We start from the raw sequence: 19,314 nt of genomic DNA, 5'->3' as shown, positions 1-19,314 counted from the left end.
AAAGGTACTTAAAGATATGCACTTAAGCAGCTCACAAATCTAATATTAATAATCTGTTTTTGTAAGGATCTTATCTGCAGTTGATGCCTTGTATTCGCACTTTCTCACTTGTTTTATAGGTCTGATGGGAGTTACCCGAAACATGCATCTATATTCATTATATTTACGACGTAATTAAATAAATCAAGCATTATACACATCCAATCCTCTCAACGGACCAAACCGTCAATCCTCTCCGACCAACGACACGCTTAATCGTCGAAACGAACCCATCATCGCCAAAGTCCATGTCATCTAGATTTAGATGGTTTGTATATGTCCATTGTTCTGTCATGTGGAGTGTTGTATCCGCAGATGTGGAAAAAGTGTATGTGTCGAGGAATGTGGCTGAGCGAGGTGCGACGAGAAACACGAGATTGTTGTTGTTCGCGCTGGATGAGAGGAGAGAAGGACAGGCTGGGACGAGGCTGTCGATCTGTTTGATCATATCGGGTCCTCGCATGCCCATCAAATCGTGCGTTTGGATATCGGCTTGTAGCTCGCTGTTATCACCTAGTAACCACAACGGAGGCGAGTAGGTCTTCCACCAGAAGACGGTTACGTTGATGTTATTGGTTTGGGTGCGCTGGGCCATTGTAGATGATATTACAGATGGCATTGCGAGTTGAGTTGGTACCACGCCACCCTGATGATAAACGCCCATCAAAAACCCGAGAATCGCATTGAATGCAATCCACGACACGAGAAACGGCCGCGTTTTCAGCGGTCGGATACACGTTAACAGCAAAGGGACGCATGGGAGTAAGAACCGCGGTTCTTGATGTGGGATTGCGGACAGGATCATGGTGCCCGATATGGCGGCGATGGCGCGTCGGTTGTAGAATGTAGATGATCTGATGGTTGGTTTCATGAATAGTGAAACCACGAGGACCACGAGAGCTGGGCCCATGAGTTGTGGGAGGTTCACGAGGAAATGGTGGTAGAAAGGGTGAAGGCCATGATCGGCCAGGTTCAGGCTGTTGGAATTATATATTAGGTTGTTGAGAGGGGTGATTACCGGATGGCGAATACTCTCGATGAAAGATGAGGAGCGATAAAAAATGGTATCAGTGAGGATGGCGATTGCAGCAAAGAAGGAGCCACATCCAGCCAGTACAGCGAACGAAAATGGTCTATATTTAGGTTAGCTATCCGACTGAAACTGGGGATTGTCACACGACAGGACACACCTTTGTATAAAATGCGGGACTAACTGAAGCCCAGGTATCAAAAGGAATGCTGGAAATGTGATTCTATTGAACACACCCAGAACTACGACCAACGATAGCACGGCCGGAGAGAAAAATGCGGAGCGTTTCTATTCAGTCAGCAGGCGTACACACAATAAAAATATAAGAAACAGACATACTCTATTCTCCACAATACGCTGGATCAGAACCAACCCCCAAGTGACCAACAGCGTCTCCAGAGAGTTCGAAAAAGTGTGCGTCTGATACGTCCATGTGACATACGACGAGGCCACCAACACCACCGTGGGAACACGATATCTCGGGGTCGGCACCAACTCGTAAACAGCCCAGTCCTCCAGCACAAAGCTGAGAATAAACATGCCACCTCGCAAAATGTAGTATATCAGTTGTGGAGGCGGACTGCTACCAAGTCCCGTTTCGTTGTAGAACCATTTCACCAAGTTCATGGGTAAGCCGTAGACGGGCCATAGGGGGAAGACGCTGCGGATGGGGTTGTCGGACGTGAATTCCCAGGTCAACTGCGAGGGGTAGGAGTAGATGMGACCTAGAAAGTCAGTCGCACTGTTTCAACGTCGCGCTTTTGTAGCGTTGCATACCGGCGAATACCTCCAGGCTCTGGAAATGCTCATCGGGATGCACGTAGCTGGGCGAAAGGGCAAAGTAGATCCGGATCAGCAAGAGCAGCAGATATGTTCGTCTCCACATGATTCCAACCAGAAACCAAGGCTTGTCGCAATTTTTTCTTTGTATGCGCTTTGAACAGTATTAATTATAGGATTATCTTTATGTTGGCGTCTAACATATCGCATCAGGGCGATAAAGAGCTTGCGATTTTGTTGATTCTTGAAACCCGACAGGTGATGCGGACATCATGTGTTTGCGCGCTGAAGCTGGAGAGAGACAACACGAAAGGAAGAAAGAAAGGCTTGCACAAAGACGTTTACCAGCTTGTCGATCAGCTAGTCACAGCGTCGAGCCATTAGTAATAGTACGTGAGAGAGCAAAACGCACTGAAGCAGAGGAAAAGGGTAGCTGATAAGAAGACCGACCGAGCCTAATCGGAGCGCGATTCAGGCGACGCGTCCTTTGGGGGCAGCCATGACGTCGAGTAGTTTCAGGGGCATTTCAATAATTCTAATTCTTGTAAATCAAGAAAAAGCTTCAGGACTTGTAGTACATAGTGAATGAATTGATACCGCAGATCTAAGAGAGTCTACATTTGAGCAATCTGTTGTATAAAACAATGGTATGTGGCTTTGTTGCGCGGACTCCATACGGCGACCACACGCAGTACTCGACGTATACGCCTTCAGTATTCAGGGCGCAGCGAATGTACTATTCATAATGCAGTCATCGTTTCATGAATTGACAGCCATTTGGCATGACTACAGCCAAAGACTCCAGGCAACAAGTCGACGGTAAGGCAAGAACGGCAGAACCAGTGCGGCGGTTACCTAGCCCAGAGTGACTTAGACCTAGGCGGGAGCCTCCACGAACCTCACCAGTATCATTCATTCAGTCAGTCATTATCCACTGCCTCAACTCACTCACCTTTCAGCCTACTACCGCCAAAACACTCAAAGGATTTCTGTTTCTGCCTATTCTGTAAGGAAACTCCCATCATGTCTCTGTGGAACTTGGATTTGCGCAGCAGTATAAATGCTGCTGCGCCCTCCACTCTAACCGCTCTCCCCGCTATCACATTCCGCAATTGCTAACTTTCAACGCTCGATCTCGGAGACAGCTTTCCTCACCTTCCAACTCTACAAATCAAATCGCATACACAGATTATACATAATGTCTGGTCAAGTTACTCTCCAGAGCTCCGACTCTGTCGATATCACCGTTGGTGAGTATCCTCTCTGAAGCCGCTCAGCACAGCATGTCTTTTCAATTACTAACGTACCTTAGAGCGCGCTGTCGCCGAGCGCTCCATGCTCATCAAGAACTTATTGGAAGATTTGGGCGAATCCGACGAGCCTGTCCCCATTCCCAACGTCAACGAATCCGTCTTGAAGAAGGTCATTGAGTGGTGCACTCATCACAAGAACGATCCCCAGTCCACTGGCGAAGATGACGACAACCGCCGCCGCACCACCGAGATTGACGAGTGGGACCAGAAGTTCATGCAGGTTGACCAGGAGATGCTGTTTGAGATTATTTTGGTATGTCTCGTATTGAATGTCTGCTGTGCTTTTTTGGGAAGATCACGCTGACTGTATAGGCCGCCAACTACCTCGACATCAAAGCCCTTCTCGACGTTGGCTGCAAAACCGTCGCAAATATGATCAAGGGCAAGTCCCCCGAGGAGATCCGCAAGACCTTCAACATTCAGAACGACTTTACTCCCGAGGAGGAGGACCAGATCCGTCGTGAGAACGAATGGGCTGAAGAGTAAGCATCTTTCATTTACGGATATCTATATAGTCACTGACTTCATTAAAATTAGTCGCTAAATATCCCCTCTCTCAACCCATTTCTTATCATCAAGCCTGTTCAGACTGACTGTATGAGCACGAAAATCTGCCGTACAGTTCAGATATTTGCTATTTGCTCTATTCCCCATTGATATTCTATCATGCATCCATCACAAACAAATGATTATGAAATGCCAACTACACATTTTAGGGGAGAAAGGAGAGGTTTGGGTTCGTGTGTATTCTCGATCTTTTTATTAGTCAAGTAGGCGTTACTTCGAGAAAATGCAATGATGACCTAGCTTCCTCCTAATGATAATTTAATTGTGGCAACAAACATTGCAATGTCCACAAGACTCAAACCAAGCTGGGAAGCACTTTAGCTCTGGTTGATTGACGTTGATTACATCTTGCCACAATATTCCGTCTGCATTCGTTGCGCATACTGCTTACGTCTACAATTTATATACCAGGATCGAAATATTGCAAAGTAAATCATGCAAATTGATGTTCCCATTTCATGAATAAATCAATATTAATCAAGTTCCATCCTACGACACCCATCCCTCCTAAAGAAACCCAAGTAGGAAAACCATGCTTGTCATTTTTCTTTCATTTTCCCATCTTCCCTTGCCGTATGATTCAGGTTTCTCGAATCCGTTTCAAGTGCCGCCGAGTTTTGGATGGACAAGTAACATCAATGAGCCGATCGATTATTTTGTTTTGTTTTTTTCGTCAAGGAAGAAGGTGTTCGTCAAAGGTTTGAAGAAATTATCGATCGAAAAAAAGACAAGAAATCATCATCAAAGGAAGAGCGCCGAGGGTTGCTGTGCGATTTCTGACGGGTAAGGAAATTTAGATTCCGAGACGGGTCTTGCGCCAGTGTCGTCGCTTGGCGTTGTATCTGTGAGATATTAGTATTTCGCGATCTTTGCATAGTGTAGTAGCTTTCGAGATGCGATGCGTTTCGTTCGTGAAAGTTCAGAAACACCCTCCTATCGAAGCCCTTGTTCGATCCCCTCTGACGATCGTATCAATTGTTCCTCCCTCCGCTCTCAGGCTCTTGTCCAAACCTCACGACGAAAACGAACCACATCTCGAAGACAAAAAAGTGTCGTACCTGATGGTGTTACCGGTCCTGAGACGAATCCATTGAGGAATAGGACGGTTCTGCTTCTGGGCTTTGGCAAGCTTTTGCTTGGTGCGGAAGGACTTTTGGGACTATTCACGACATTTCGCATTAGCACCGCACCACGACGAAAATGATCTGACGGAAATAGAATATGGCGAATTCATCGGCGTGATGATAACGACTCTAAGAGTTTGAGGTTCACGTACCGGCATCTTGATGGCTTGTCGTTCGGTCGAGATACTGAACTCAAGGTAGTGTCTCCAAGTCAGATCTTGGATGGAGCCGTCTTCGGGTAAATTTTGTTGTGTGAGAGGGTTCGCTTGGTCTGTCACGTGATGACTGTGCGGGTGGTCTTGGCGGGTTGCCTTGTTGCCTTGCTGCCTGGCTTGTTGGCCGCGGCTGCCTAGTGCCAAGCGGAGACGGAGTGGCCACTGCTTGGCGTTCTCGGGGTAGTCGCACCTTCGGGTTTTGATCATTACCGGTCGTACGGTGGACAAGTCTCTGGGCTGTCATTTGCTCAGTACCTACCACTATGTAATTTCAGAACAAGTACATTTGTATATCGGACACGTCAAAATCCGTTGAAACAAAGCATTCGGATATTTCCTTTCCGAAGTTGAAGAAGCATTAAGTTCAGCCGTATATGTATATAGCTATCTGCAGGCTTTTTTGGCTTGTGAGGAATCTCGGATTTATATTTGATTGGCCTCGAATGCGAGTGAGATCGTAAAATACTCCCGGATAGGCCTAGTCACCCCTTTGTTCTATCAACCTCGCTTTTCTCGCACTTCTTTTTGGCATCGCATCGCAGGCGGGGACCTCGTTCCGTGGATATCAAACAGTTCAGCGCCTTTGACAATGTCTTACCTCTGAACAACTTTGGCTGGTCCATTTTCAACATCAACGCAAGAAGGGTGGCCCCTTGCAACCCTCGTTGGGTGCTCCTCGTTTATCTCGTTTCTTGATACGTAGTACGTAAGTTACATAAATTACGTACGAGCTTACGATACTGAAACTCTGCGGCATCTTGAATCTTGATTCTTGCCATCCGGAATGCGATCGCAAAGCTTTGTAGGTCGTAGTCGTATTTCATGCTCAATTACAAAACTATACTTATTGCTGATCAATCCACCCTGCTTTTTGCAATACGAAGCAATGAGCATGCTCGGTGCTTACTTTATGCGGCAAGCACTTCGAACAATGGAGCGGCTCAATCAGATACCAAGAATTACGAAGCAATACTTCTCGGTAAGACAGTAAGCCGGATCCAACCAATCGCAAGTCCTGCCGTCAAGATCCTTGGAAGTTCTCCATTTTCTACATGACAAAAGTGAGCCAACTAAATTGACAGTCCCACCAATGCAAACAATCAACCAATAAAGAGACCGAAAATACGCAGATTCAGTATACAGATACGACATTCTCTCCTGCATAATTCCTTGCTCGGGAGTCGCTCTTCCCGGCATGCTACTCAAACACTCAAAGAATGCGCTTCGGCCAGCCTTCTAGAAGATGCCTGTGCTCTGATTTAAGTTACAGTGATTTTCCTACTTGATCGTTGCCTGTTTCTTTTTTCAAACTCTATCAACTCGGTTGCCTTATTATTATTCCTTGCGACTATTTGTCCTTGTCACTCCTTCCCGGTTGGTGGCATCCCCTCAATTACTGGCTTATCTATAAGACCACGATAATTCTCGCTGGACCCTGGATTATGTCCAATGGCTAATGTGCAAAAATTAGATTTGTTGTCCTTCTTCTACAATCTCCAGCACTTATAATACAACTCCATACATATACATACATCGTTCGTTACTTTTTTGCAACTCCCCACCCGACTATAGCTTCAAGCTTTCACGACTTCACACCAACATCTATATTCCGCCATAATCAACAAATGTCATATACGACCTGAAAGCTTGATCCCGAATTGAATCTCCCGGGGCGAATCTCGTATTTACATCAGAATGGACCCTGCTGGGATCACCCCTGGTGAAGGGATAGAACTATCAAAAGTTACAACACAATTGAGCGCCGAAGAGAAAACATTGGCGGACTCCGAAAGGGAAAAGGGAGGAAGCGCACCGGTCTCGTCATCCAGCAATACAGCATCGGACCAAAAGAATGGCAATAAAAAATCAACTGGGGAAAAAGCTACAGCGGCAGGCGCGGAAATATCACCATCAGAGAGCGCCGATTCTTCTGAGCTCAATGCCGTGTTGAAAGAGCTCCCGGAAGATGAGAGACGTATTATTCAGGCGCAGCTGCATTCTCCAACCGTGCAGGTCAACTTTTTCAGCCTGTTCAGATATGCGACTGCTCATGATTTTATGATTATCGCTATCAGCATCATTTGTGCCATTGCTGGAGGTGCTGCTCTGCCATTGTTTACTGTAATTCAAGCCATAGTCACGGATCCAGAAGCTTTTACAACATGCTAATTTATCATAGATCCTTTTCGGACAACTGGCAAGCGATTTCCAAGGTGTCTATCTAAATACACTCGACTACGAAGACTTTCACCATGAACTTGTCAAGAACGTACTTTACTTTGTCTACATCGGGATTGGCGAATTCGTGACCATCTATATCGCCACCGTCGGATTCATATATACCGGAGAGCACATCACTCAAAAGATCCGCCAAGCTTATTTGCAAGCGATCATGAGGCAGAACATTGGCTATTTTGATAATATTGGCGCTGGCGAGATCACTACTCGTATCACAGCCGACACCAATCTTATACAAGATGGTATTTCCGAAAAGGTGGCTTTGGTCATTACAGCATTGGCTACCTTTGTCACTGCATTTGTTATTGCATACATCAAGTACTGGAAACTGGCGCTCATCTGCTCGTCGAGTATAATTGCTCTCACTTTGATCATGGGCGGCGGTTCGCGGTTCATTATCAAGTTCAGCAAACTGTCCTTGGAAAGCTACGCACAAGGAGGAACTTTGGCAGAGGAGGTTATCAGCTCTATTCGTACCGCTACAGCTTTTGGTACGCAGGAAAGACTCGCCAAGCAATATGACAAACACCTTGACAAGGCTGAGTATTGGGGCATCAAGCTGCAGATGATCTTTGCTGTCATGCTAGGTGGAATGTTCTGCATCATGTACTTGAATACGGGTCTAGGGTTCTGGATGGGTTCTCGCTTTATCGTAGATGGAGAAATTGGAGTTGGTCAGGTCCTGACAGTGTTAATGGCTACGATCATGTCGTCATTCAGTCTGGGAAACGTTGCGCCCCATGCTCAGGCTTTTACAAGCGCTGTTGCTGCTGCCGCTAAGATTTACAGCACTATCGATCGAGTCTCTCCTCTTGATCCGACTTCCGAAGAGGGGCGCAAGCTGGATGGAGTTGAAGGCAGCATTGAGCTGCGCAACGTGAGCCATCGGTACCCTTCGCGACCAGATGTGCCTGTTATGAAAGATGTCAGTCTGTTCATTCCCGCTGGAAAGACTACTGCTTTGGTCGGTCCTTCGGGCTCAGGAAAGAGTACGATTATCGGCTTGGTTGAACGTTTCTACAATCCAGTCCGTGGACAAGTTCTTCTAGACGGTCAAGACATTCAATCTCTTAATCTTCGGTGGCTTCGCCAACATATCTCGCTCGTCAGCCAAGAACCGATTCTTTTTGCCACGACTATCTTTGAGAATGTCAGATACGGCTTKCTCGGTACTGAATTCATCAACGAGAGCGAAGAGAAATTGCGAGAGCGCATTGAACAGGCTTTGGAAATGGCCAATGCTCTTGATTTTGTGAATGCTCTCCCTGAAGGTATACATACTCATGTTGGTGAGCGAGGTTTCCTGCTCTCTGGCGGTCAGAAACAACGTATTGCTATCGCCCGTGCTGTTGTCAGCGATCCCAAGATTCTTCTCCTCGATGAAGCTACCTCAGCCCTTGACACCAAGTCTGAAGGAGTCGTCCAAGCAGCTTTGGACAAAGCTGCTGAAGGTCGAACAACAATCGTTATTGCACATCGACTGTCCACAATCAAGACAGCCCACAACATTGTTGTGCTGGTGGATGGCAGCATCCAGGAACAAGGCACTCACGATCAACTATTAGACTCTCAAGGTGCTTACTACAGACTGGTGGAAGCACAACGCATCAACGAAGCTAAAGAAGCCGGAGCTCTTTCAACGGAGGATGCTGAAGAAGAAGCTGCCATTGAAGAAGAGAAAGAAATTGAGCGCACGACATCCCGCATCAGAATGTCTCGCACACTGAGCTCCGTAGCGTCTGGGATGAAAGCAGGCCTGGAAAAGGAGGTTACTCGCAGATCAATTTCCAGCATCGTTCAGTCCAAGAAAGAGCAGAGCAAAGAATCTCATTACTCGCTGTGGACACTTATCAAATTCATCTACTCATTCAACAAGAAGGAAACTCCCTACATGCTCGTCGGTTTTATTTTTGCGTGTCTCGCAGGTGGTGCTCAGCCTACTCAATCGGTCCTCTACTCCAAATCTATCATTACTATCTCACAACCCCCGAGCAATTATGGACAGTTGAAACATGATGCTAGCTTCTGGTCTCTCATGTTCCTTATGCTCGGTCTTGTTCAGCTTCTGGTACATTCCACGCAAGGTATTATGTTTGCATACAGCTCGGAGAAGCTGATTCGCCGAGCACGTAGCCAGGCTTTCAGAACAATGCTGCGTCAAGATATTAGTTTTTTCGATAACGACGCGAATAGCACCGGTGCCTTGACCTCATTCCTATCGACAGAGACAAAGCACTTGTCTGGAATCAGTGGTGCCAATCTCGGAACACTTCTCAATGTGACGACGACTCTGGCCGCTTGCTGTGTTATTGCTCTGGCTGTTGGTTGGAAGCTTGCCTTGGTCTGTATATCTACTATTCCGGCATTGCTGGCCTGTGGATATTGGCGTTTCTCCGTGCTTGCACAGTTCCAAGCTCGGTCGAAGAAAGCGTACGAGAACTCGGCTAGTTATGCCTGCGAAGCTACCTCTGCCATTCGCACTGTTGCCTCGTTGACTCGTGAAGAAGACGTTCTAGATACTTATCGAAAGCAATTAGAAGCGCAGACAAGGAAGAGTCTATTCTCGGTCGCACGCACATCCATACTGTATGCCGCTTCTCAAGCTTTATCATTCTTCTGTATGGCCTTGGGTTTCTGGTACGGTGGAGAACTCTTTGGGAAGCACCAGTACACCATGTTTCAATTCTTCCTTTGCTTTACGCAGGTCATCTTTGGAGCACAATCCGCCGGCAGTATCTTTGCCTTTGCGCCTGATATGGGCAACTCCAAAAACGCCGCTGCTGACTTCAAGAAATTGTTCGACCGTCGCCCAGCTATTGATGTTTGGTCAGAGGATGGCCAGGCACTGGACACTGCCGAGGGCACAGTCGAGTTCCGAGACGTTCACTTCCGCTACCCAACTCGTCCCGAACAGCCTGTACTGCGGGGATTGGATCTGATTGTCAAGCCGGGTCAATACGTCGCTCTTGTCGGCGCCAGTGGATGCGGAAAGAGTACGACTATTGCTCTTTTGGAGCGATTCTATGACCCGATTTCCGGTGGCGTGTACATTGACGGTCAGAACATTGCTAATCTGAACGTCAACTCGTATCGACAGCACTTGGCTCTGGTGAGTCAGGAACCGACTCTGTACCAAGGTACGGTCCGCGAGAATATTCTGCTAGGAAGCAATGCGACGGATATATCGGAGGAGACTATCATCAATGCCTGCAAGAACGCCAACATTTACGACTTCATCTTATCTTTGCCGTAAGGCTTCACCCTTTGATCTTTGCGAGTGACATACTAACATTCAACAGAGATGGTTTCGACACAGTCGTCGGCAGCAAAGGAGGCATGCTCTCCGGCGGTCAAAAACAGCGTGTCGCAATCGCGCGCGCATTACTCCGTGACCCCAAGATTTTACTTCTTGACGAAGCCACATCAGCCCTTGACTCTGAATCTGAGAAGGTCGTACAGGCCGCGCTAGATGCCGCTGCTCGTGGCCGAACCACGATCGCGGTCGCGCACAGATTGAGTACTATTCAAAAGGCAGACATCATCTATGTCTTTGACCAGGGCAGGATTGTCGAGAGTGGAAATCACCAGGAATTGATTCGGAATAAGGGGAGATATTACGAGCTTGTGAATTTGCAGAGTTTGGGCAAGACTCATTAACATGCTTCCCCTTTTTCTTGGCGTCTTCAGAAATCTTTTCGGTGGTGTTTATGACATCGGCTACCGAAAACACATACTCTTTTTGCTCATTTCCACTCTACTTGCGCATTGAACTGTACAGTCTCTCTCCTATCATCTCCTATTCTCCTTCTATCTTCTCCCTCACATATCATGTACATAATAATACAGTTCGACAGTAACTGTCCTCCAATTTCTCCGCCTCTTGAGGGGTTGAGATTTGCGTCTTCTAGAGCATCGCTGGCATTCTCATAACATACCATGTTCCACATTTCTGGCATACAAAATCCACTACATTATTTTTGTCGGTAGCATCTTTTCTCTACTCATGCATCATTGGAATCAAGATCATTCAGGGATCACTTACATATGTAGGGAAGTGCAATCGAATAGCATAAAACAGTAGTGATTTACTCAGAAGCTTTATATCTCATTAATTCATACACATGCAGGGGTCTACTAGCAATCGTTGAAACAAGGCATCATAGTCTTCTTACAAATCAGTCATCATGCCCAACCCCAAACTCCTCCAATACATCCCTGCATCTGACACCACGCTTCTCAGCAATCAGACTCAACAAGCCCTGCCCAACGTCACGGATCTCATTGTATTCGTGTAGTAATCGGATGTGCCGCTGGACTGCTATAGAGGGGGGCGTCGTATTTGGGGATCTATTGCCTCTGTCAGTTGTGTATTGGCATGGAATTGAGAAGTACTAGGGGGAAAGACCTTAGCTTGCTGGTAACTTCGTGAATTTGAGACTGCAGGGAGGTGATTTGGTTTTCGAGGGTGGTGATTGTGTTTTGGAGGGAGATCTGGAGATGTTAGTCGTATTACTAGGAAGAAGTGTCCGTTTCTAGACGTCGGGATGTCATCGGGATGTAATGAAATAAGCTTACTATCTTGTCGTTGCGTTGCCCTGAATGGTGATGCGGGTGAGAATCTTTGGATACACATTGGTCTGAATGCATTGTGACTTTTCCGTATGTATCAAATGAGTCAAATGAGAATTATGTCAATGTCAATAAGAAGAGTGTTGTAGATATCCCAACAAGGAAACACCAATATACCCCCACCCTCGAAAAAGCCAACCAATCACCGCCCCCTGATCAGATGCTTTCGGCCCTAAATCAAAAAAGGTCCGCAGATTCCGAGAAGGCCGAAACGTTAMCCCTTTTCGGCCCTGCCACATCTTGCTTTATTTCTGCTTACGACGCCTGCTGCACCCTACAGCTCGACCGGTCTGTTGATGATACTATACGAATCGATATGAGATGAGTACGACAGTCGTCTGTTATCAGTAATAGATCGAATTACCATCACATTCTTTCCGGGTTTGTATCTTTATCACTCGTAGCTGCGGTACACGCCATCGTCAGCTCATCCCTTCCCCTCAGCTTCTGAAAGTCGAATCGCAATCACAAAGCATCAACATGTCCGCGCAAAAATATTTGCTATCGCTGGTAGCTTTTTTGGCTACCCAGGTAGCTGCTCATGGAGGCCATGAGGAGGTGCCCGAAGGCGAGGCTGTTTCGGGCGAACCTATCGTGAGTCTAAGAGACCTACCCTCATACGGAGTCAAATCAAGAAGGCCATAATTTAATAGAAGGTTGACTTAGGACACCACTTTATGGCTTCATATGATATTAATGACGGTTACGTTTGGCGTCGTCTTTCCATTTGGCATGGTTCTCGGGGTGAGTTCATCGGAGAATATGTCCCGATGACAAGAGCAGACTGATGACAATGTTGTATAGATCATCCGCTCTCGCTGGCACGTCCCCGTACAGGTCGTAGCTACCGTCGTCGCAGTCCTCGCTTACTTCATGGGCCATGCTCACAAAGGCCGCCAATTCGCAAAGAACATCCATGCCTCATTCGCCAATGTCTTGATGCTCATGTTGATCGTCCAAGTTGCGCTCGGCGTGTACTTGAGACTCCACCTTGAGAAGGGTTTCCAGGGCCGGATCCGTCGTTACTTCGTCATTGCACACGGCGTAGTCGGAAAAGCGATGCCGCTCGTCAGCTGGGCACAGATCTTGTTCGGTGGAATTACAGCGAACGGGTTCTGTCGCGACGACCATCTTGGACAATGCCTCGCGCATTTCATCATGGGAAGTGCATTTATTGCATATGGAATTGTGATGACTATCTTGCTTCTTGTGGGACAGTTCTGGTTGAGACGGACCGGCCGAAGCCAGGAATTCTTTGACTCGGCCATTATCGCCGTTTGGGGTTGTATTAACACCTTTACTGAACATCGCTGGGGTCAGCCATGGGTTCACAACGATTTGCAGCACACGACTATGGGAATTGTTTGGTGGTGTGCTGGATTGCTGGGCATGTGGTTGAGTCGCAAGAGGAACGGTCGTCCCAAGCGCAACTTGATTCCGGCCATTGTCATCTTGTTGACAGGATACGCCATGTCTGCTCACCCTCAGACGCTAATGTTGAGCACAATGGTTCATTCAGTCTTCGGTTACACGCTCATGGCGGCTGGTTTAACTCGTCTCATTGAGATTTCGTTCGTGCTCAGAGATCGACCCACTCTTAGTGCTGATGGATCGGATCCTCACAGCTTCCAATACCTTCCTCCATTCGTGAGTTCTCATTTATCATTCATGTACTAGTATTTGAAGCGTACTGACATTGTGGATAGCTCCTTTATGCCTCTGGTTTTCTATTCATGGGCGCCACGGAAGAGCAGATGCAACTACTCAGCAACGCTGGCGTTACCCATGTATCGTACATCTTAATCTTGTACAGTGTCGCCTTTATCCTTTTCCTCTGTAAGTCACCCCTTTCATTTTTGGTCGCTTCATACTAATAGAAACAGTCGTCAACATCCTCCTCCACATTTACGCAGTCCACGCCTTCCCCGACTCAGCCACCATAAACACAAACACCAACACCCACGCCGAAGACGGCTTCATGCCCAAACTGCGCCGCGAAGACTCTTCCTCCTCGTACACCGTCGTCAACGACGGCTTCCCCAACGGAAGCGCCGTAAACGGCCACCCTCGTTCCCGCGCGGAAGCGCAACAGATCCAAGACGCGGAAGCGTTTGAGTTGCAGGGCCTGATTTCGGAGGATGAGCATGATGAGCACGAGACCGCCTCGGGGTCGAGGAGGAGGAAAGAAACCAGTGATTATGAGGAGGAGAATCTCGTTTCTCCCAAGTAGAAGTATTCTCACTGTGCTCCGGCACTATGCTCCGGTGAAAATCGCCAGTATACATTTTTATAATAATATCTTGACCTCGACCAAGACTTCCTTGGGAAGGGGAAGTTTGCATGACTATATAGTCAAGATTCACGCTTTGTGATGGGCATCAATTGTACATACCTACAGTCCGAAGTTGCATTTGTTCATTTTGGTTGGTTTGTCTATAGCCATACCTTCAGTAGACTTTCATTCCTTCAACTCTGGTCTCAGGGACAGTCATTATTAGGGGCACATATATGACTTCCTTAAAAGACATACCATTCGTACGTTGCGATCATCCATAATACAATTCAAGGCCAAGATTTCTGTTACTATTTCAGAAAGAATAGCACATGGAAAAGAAAACCGCCTCAAGAATCACAGTGGAACAGATAATGCAGAAAAGAGAATCGCCACCCAACCACCAACCGTTCTAAAAATAGATGGAAAAGAACCTGGCTTTTTTCTGAACGCCAACTCCAAAATGTGATGATCATGAAGAAATGGAATGATGGGCGTCAATCACGGAGCAGCGACACCATTCTTCAGAGCCACCGACGCCCCAGGAAGAACAGGTAAGGAAGTCGTCATAACAGTCGGTGACACTTTGGCAGCCATATCCTCAATCTTCGGCGGGAAGATAGGATGCAGAGGATAAATTGGTGCGACATTTTTCTCGCCGTCGAACAGCAGCAAATTCTGGAGAGGTTGCTCACGGGCACCCAACACATTGATAACGTCTTGCGCTAGACTTCCGCCGATAAATGCTGCCACGGGACTCAGTTCGCAACCTAAATTCTCTAAAAAGCTACGCAGAAATGAAGAGTCGATTGTGCTGATATCGAGCTGTAGCTCGCGATGGCGCTCGTTGACGAGCAGTGTGAAGGCTTCAAGTTCGGCGCGCGAGAAGCTGGGGAGTTTGCCGTTTGATGTTCGCTGAAACTCCCACAGAGCGCGGAGACAGCTGAGAAGTGGAGTCACGTTCTTCCTCTTACGAGAGACGCGAGTGAATTCCTCGGGGAGAGGGGATGTGTTGGCTAGCAACAAGGGGGAGTAGATTTCACGCTTGGTCACCATCTCGATGACTTTGTCATTATCTCTTTTGGTGGTAATGTTGACGATGGACCTTGTAGGTGTTTCTTGCAACTGAGGTGTGACGTTGGATTTCTCTCGTTCAATGACAAAATCATGTGAAATCAAATCTGCAAAGGCATAACCATAAAATCCGTGCAGGCCAGCGGCGTAGAATCGTCGATTCGATATACGGCAGGCAGCGTTGATGGTCGCATATGTAGCAAAGTCGAGATCTGTGGCTATCGTGACGTCAAAGTCTTTGAAAAATTCGGGGGCTTTTGTGTGAACGTCTTCTGTGTCGATGTGTAATTGCACCCTGGGGTTCATAGCTCGGACCTGAGGGGCTGCAGCTTGGGCTCGCTATTATATAAGTCAGCTTCTTACCTATCTTTCATATCGTTCATATACAGTCGACTTACATTCTGGCCGACATGCTCTTCAGACACAAAGAATTGAGCGCAAAGATCTGTCTCTGTAACGACTTCATGATCAAGAATTGTCAATGAGCCAATTCCAGCGAGGACGAGGTTTTTGGCGATCTCGTTGGCCAATGATTTAAAGGTGATCAGTAGTATGTTCGCCGATCTCAGTCTGTGATGTATGGATCAGTAGTGAACATGAAGACTGCGGTAGATGCTTCATACTTTTCTTGCGCCTTGACACCCCAGAGACGAATCTGTCGATCGTAGAGGGCAATCTCATCTGTAACGAGATATCAGTAACAGTCTCTAATCAAGATAAAAGCTCATTGGCTTGCCAGCACTGATGCCCTGCCCATTAGTCTCTTGACTCGCCATAGCGTTGAATGCTCACTGGCTTCAACCAGAGTCGCGTGCGGAGAAGAAAACTGCAAGAGAAATGAACGACTTTGCTGAAGGTACTCTGAAGGTACTACGTAGAGGATCAATATCGAATTCCCTTCAGGATGGGTGACGGGTGACCTTGCTGAAGTCCTTCCACGCCCAGAAGGAGACTTGTAGCAGGTATGACTGGTTGATGAAATACAAGATAAGTCATCGCAGAAGTGAGCTTAGAAGTAAGCCTCTCCGATCATTGCGGGGCCACCCGTCGTTCCGTTAGTGCTGTTCGTTACGCCGTAATTACAGCAGCCATGACATACAGTACGGCTCTAATACGGATGTGGTAATATGGAAGACCTTACTTAGCCTCTGAGCAGACGTCGGTTACCCACTTGCTCCATCACCTCATCATTCTCATCATTCACCATCCATGCTCTGTACATCAATCGTCCGGTGTCTAGTGTCCACCTAGGCTTTTATTATATATTCCTTCCCAATCTATCTAGCAGACCGCATATACATATAGACTGTACCTCAAAGACATACGATTGTTTCAGCTGTTTGTATATTTCACTGACCTAGCTTCGTCGCTGGTAATCGCCATAGCTAGCGGGCGGCCGCCTATCTGAAGCCGGCTTTGCCTGTTGATCGATCTGCCTAACTATGGTATGTACTCCTAATATTTCATCGGGTCTCTGCCGAATTTGGAGCATTTGTTATGATCTGTCAATCTGTGTGGTACATTCAAGCAGACAAGGCATATTCTACAGTGGGGTTGATCCACAGATGCACTGACTTGTCTGATGTAGTCGGGTAATTACGATTATCCACCGGCTTCCAACTCTACCGCTCGCAGCTCGACGTCAGAAAGACCACAGGAAAACCAACAGACAAGACTCCAAAACTTGCGTAATTTGATCCTGCACAACCCAGACCGCAGTCGTGCTCGACCAAGAAGTGAAACGGCTCGTGCTCTGGAGGCTCTCGATGAGATCGAACAACTACAACAACGTAGCGCTCAACAAAGATTGCATGAGCAAGCTCGAGCTTCTGTAAACAGACAGCGACAGCAATACTCATCCGAGATGTCCCCTACCGGTGCAGAAAACCTCGGACCGCCAAGCCGAATTCACGGACGGAGGTTACCCAGTGTTAACGCCTTTTCTGATCTCAACACTAGCATGAACCGGGATACAGGTTCGTCGACATCTGACAACAGAGTACCACGCCGTCGGATTAGACCCAGCGAGACGGCTTTGAGGTTGATGTCGAATAGAATAAACAGGGCCAACACTTTGGACGATGGCAACGGCTCCGGTTCCCCGCGAGTACGAGAAAGCACTTCGAGGATGCCCGCCCCTAGCGACGACTGGTGGGATCGCGTAGCTGCAGAGTTCAGTACGCCACTTCCAGAAGATTCCACACCTGCGAGTATTTCTGCCATGAGCGAACGCTTCGACCGTCTGTTTGCTGAGCTCGGACTTCCGGCTGCAGACAGGTCCGTGCCTATGGCGATGGGTGCGATTGTTGAAGACTTTGATCGACTGGCTGCTTCTTTCGGGGTGCCTACCGCAGCAATTGCTGGACCCCGGCTTCCTACGCCTTCCGGTCTGGACAGCACATCACGTCGCCCTGATCCCGGCTCTCCTGACTCCAGATGGCGATCAAAGAGACGCAAGCTAGATTCAGACGACAATAGAGAAGGGCTTGGTGGATTCAGTTACGGACAATATGGCCAAGTGGTACCTGGGTTGTTGAAGATGGAAATTAATAGCTGTGATGGCGGGAATTATTATGATGAAGACAACGGCGAGAGCTCGTGGCCGGGCAATGTCCTGCTTGACGACACTTCAGTCTACTGCACGAAGAAGAGCCGCTGCAACATGATTCTGAATCATCGTGGCGAGACACCATTTTCTCTCAAGAAGATTGTGATTCGTGCTCCGAAGAAGGGTTTCGACGCCGCGTATGTTTCAATGCTTCAGCCAATTTGAGCATAGCTGACAGACTTTTAGTATACAAGAAGGTATGATCTTTGTTTCAATGTCGTCCGATGAACTATTGGAGCGGACGGCTCAGTATCAGATCCACTATCCGTCACGGAGCCGACGCTGCCAGGAATCTAGACGACACTATAGCAACCCATCCAGGGAATACTTCAATACATATAGATCTCGTACCCAAGGGACCGAGACAGGGGGCGCACCAGCGCCCCCTGGAGATCTCGACGCGCAAGCAAACGAGTCAACATGGTCTCGTCGCTCTCTATTCAATCCTACATACGCCGAGCCTCAGTTCAGAGTGACTACTGAGCACGACGGCAATCCTGACAGTCGACAGCATGAGGACGACGGTTTTCCATCCGGCAACGACCTTGACCTTCTGGATAGTGGCGAAGACAGCGAACTATTCTGCCCCGTAGACGAAGACGACAGCGACGGCGGTGACACAATCGAATTCAATAACCGCGGTCGTCTCGACTCACGACGCCGTGACCGCGGTCCTCGCAATAGTCTCTACGGTCTCGGAAGTAATCACCGCCTCGACTCTCCAAGTCTAATTGCACCAGCCCGCTCCTCTGCCGGAGCCATGATTGGCGTGAGCGGAGACATGAATGGTATATCTAATATCATGAAACCCCATGCACGGTTCTTTATCGAGCGGGAAAAGAGCATGGTCAGCATCAATTTCGATCCTCCTGTGTATGTCTTCCCATTCTGCATTCGTTGTGTTGAAGATCTTGCTGATATTGAATAACAGGTCCGGTCGATACATCTTGATCAAACTATGGAGTCCTTATAGCGGTGGAAACATTGATATAGAGAGTGTCATGGTCCATGGATTTGCAGGTACTCGTTACTTTCCTGCCCTTGATACACGATAAATTTGTTCGAGGATAACATCTTTTCGGCGGAGGCTACGATGTATACGATAACTGTCTTTTTGTGAAATATAATCTGCACTAGAAAGTAGCATGAATGATGAATCAAATCAATAGATGTCGAATGTGGATATTAAATTTAATTAATGAGAACGTTTGAAGTAATCATTCAAAAATCCCATCTCTATTCCAGCACAAGAATAGGATATACTATTCTTCCAAGAAGTATCGAATGGTACTATATACAAAAAGAGTTCATGAGATAGACACTCAAGACAAAATGACAATAGTAAGGTAGATGGAAAAAAGGGAGGTAGGGCAATTCCAAATGGGGTAATAGGCTATAGCAGAGCCTGAAGAAAGAAGGAAAGAA

At 47.4% G+C, this 19,314-nt stretch overlaps 7 protein-coding genes across 7 annotated transcripts; 4 read left to right on the top strand and 3 right to left on the bottom strand.

The window, feature by feature from the left end:
* Positions 1 to 190: 190 nt before the first annotated feature.
* Positions 191 to 1,955, bottom strand: BHQ10_009712 (uncharacterized protein; the record flags this gene model as incomplete). Its single annotated transcript, XM_040882658.1, has 4 exons — positions 191 to 1,172; positions 1,230 to 1,357; positions 1,409 to 1,794; positions 1,847 to 1,955. 4 exons carry the CDS (start codon positions 1,953 to 1,955, stop codon positions 191 to 193), a joined length of 1,605 nt encoding a protein of 534 aa, XP_040738214.1.
* Positions 1,956 to 3,047: 1,092 nt separating this feature from the next.
* Positions 3,048 to 3,648, top strand: BHQ10_009711 (uncharacterized protein; the record flags this gene model as incomplete). The annotated part of the gene is made up of 3 exons (XM_040882657.1): positions 3,048 to 3,099; positions 3,162 to 3,415; positions 3,475 to 3,648. 3 exons carry the CDS (start codon positions 3,048 to 3,050, stop codon positions 3,646 to 3,648), a joined length of 480 nt encoding a protein of 159 aa, XP_040738213.1.
* Positions 3,649 to 4,522: 874 nt separating this feature from the next.
* Positions 4,523 to 5,275, bottom strand: BHQ10_009710 (uncharacterized protein; the record flags this gene model as incomplete). The annotated part of the gene is made up of 3 exons (XM_040882656.1): positions 4,523 to 4,571; positions 4,788 to 4,888; positions 5,006 to 5,275. The coding sequence occupies 3 exons, from the start codon at positions 5,273 to 5,275 to the stop codon at positions 4,523 to 4,525; spliced, it is 420 nt and encodes a 139-aa protein (XP_040738212.1).
* Positions 5,276 to 6,763: 1,488 nt separating this feature from the next.
* Positions 6,764 to 10,963, top strand: BHQ10_009709 (uncharacterized protein; the record flags this gene model as incomplete). The annotated part of the gene is made up of 3 exons (XM_040882654.1): positions 6,764 to 7,189; positions 7,248 to 10,555; positions 10,606 to 10,963. 3 exons carry the CDS (start codon positions 6,764 to 6,766, stop codon positions 10,961 to 10,963), a joined length of 4,092 nt encoding a protein of 1,363 aa, XP_040738211.1.
* A 1,452-nt stretch (positions 10,964 to 12,415) lies between these two features.
* On the top strand, positions 12,416 to 14,165 carry BHQ10_009708 (uncharacterized protein; the record flags this gene model as incomplete). The annotated part of the gene is made up of 5 exons (XM_040882653.1): positions 12,416 to 12,529; positions 12,602 to 12,679; positions 12,740 to 13,582; positions 13,642 to 13,771; positions 13,819 to 14,165. The coding sequence occupies 5 exons, from the start codon at positions 12,416 to 12,418 to the stop codon at positions 14,163 to 14,165; spliced, it is 1,512 nt and encodes a 503-aa protein (XP_040738210.1).
* Positions 14,166 to 14,708: 543 nt separating this feature from the next.
* Positions 14,709 to 16,057, bottom strand: BHQ10_009707 (uncharacterized protein; the record flags this gene model as incomplete). Its single annotated transcript, XM_040882652.1, has 4 exons — positions 14,709 to 15,620; positions 15,680 to 15,851; positions 15,905 to 15,962; positions 16,024 to 16,057. The coding sequence occupies 4 exons, from the start codon at positions 16,055 to 16,057 to the stop codon at positions 14,709 to 14,711; spliced, it is 1,176 nt and encodes a 391-aa protein (XP_040738209.1).
* Positions 16,058 to 16,723: 666 nt separating this feature from the next.
* BHQ10_009706 (uncharacterized protein) lies at positions 16,724 to 18,817 on the top strand (the record flags this gene model as incomplete). Its single annotated transcript, XM_040882651.1, has 3 exons — positions 16,724 to 16,726; positions 16,870 to 18,026; positions 18,076 to 18,817. 3 exons carry the CDS (start codon positions 16,724 to 16,726, stop codon positions 18,815 to 18,817), a joined length of 1,902 nt encoding a protein of 633 aa, XP_040738208.1.
* Between the last annotated feature and the right edge of the window lie 497 nt (positions 18,818 to 19,314).

The sequence above is a fragment of the Talaromyces amestolkiae genome (assembly GCF_001896365.1).
Source record: "Talaromyces amestolkiae strain CIB chromosome Unknown scaffold26.1, whole genome shotgun sequence".
Lineage (NCBI taxonomy): Eukaryota > Fungi > Ascomycota > Eurotiomycetes > Eurotiales > Trichocomaceae > Talaromyces > Talaromyces amestolkiae.
Note: the sequence above shows the minus strand (reverse complement) of the source record. Positions and strands in the feature narration are given on the sequence as shown.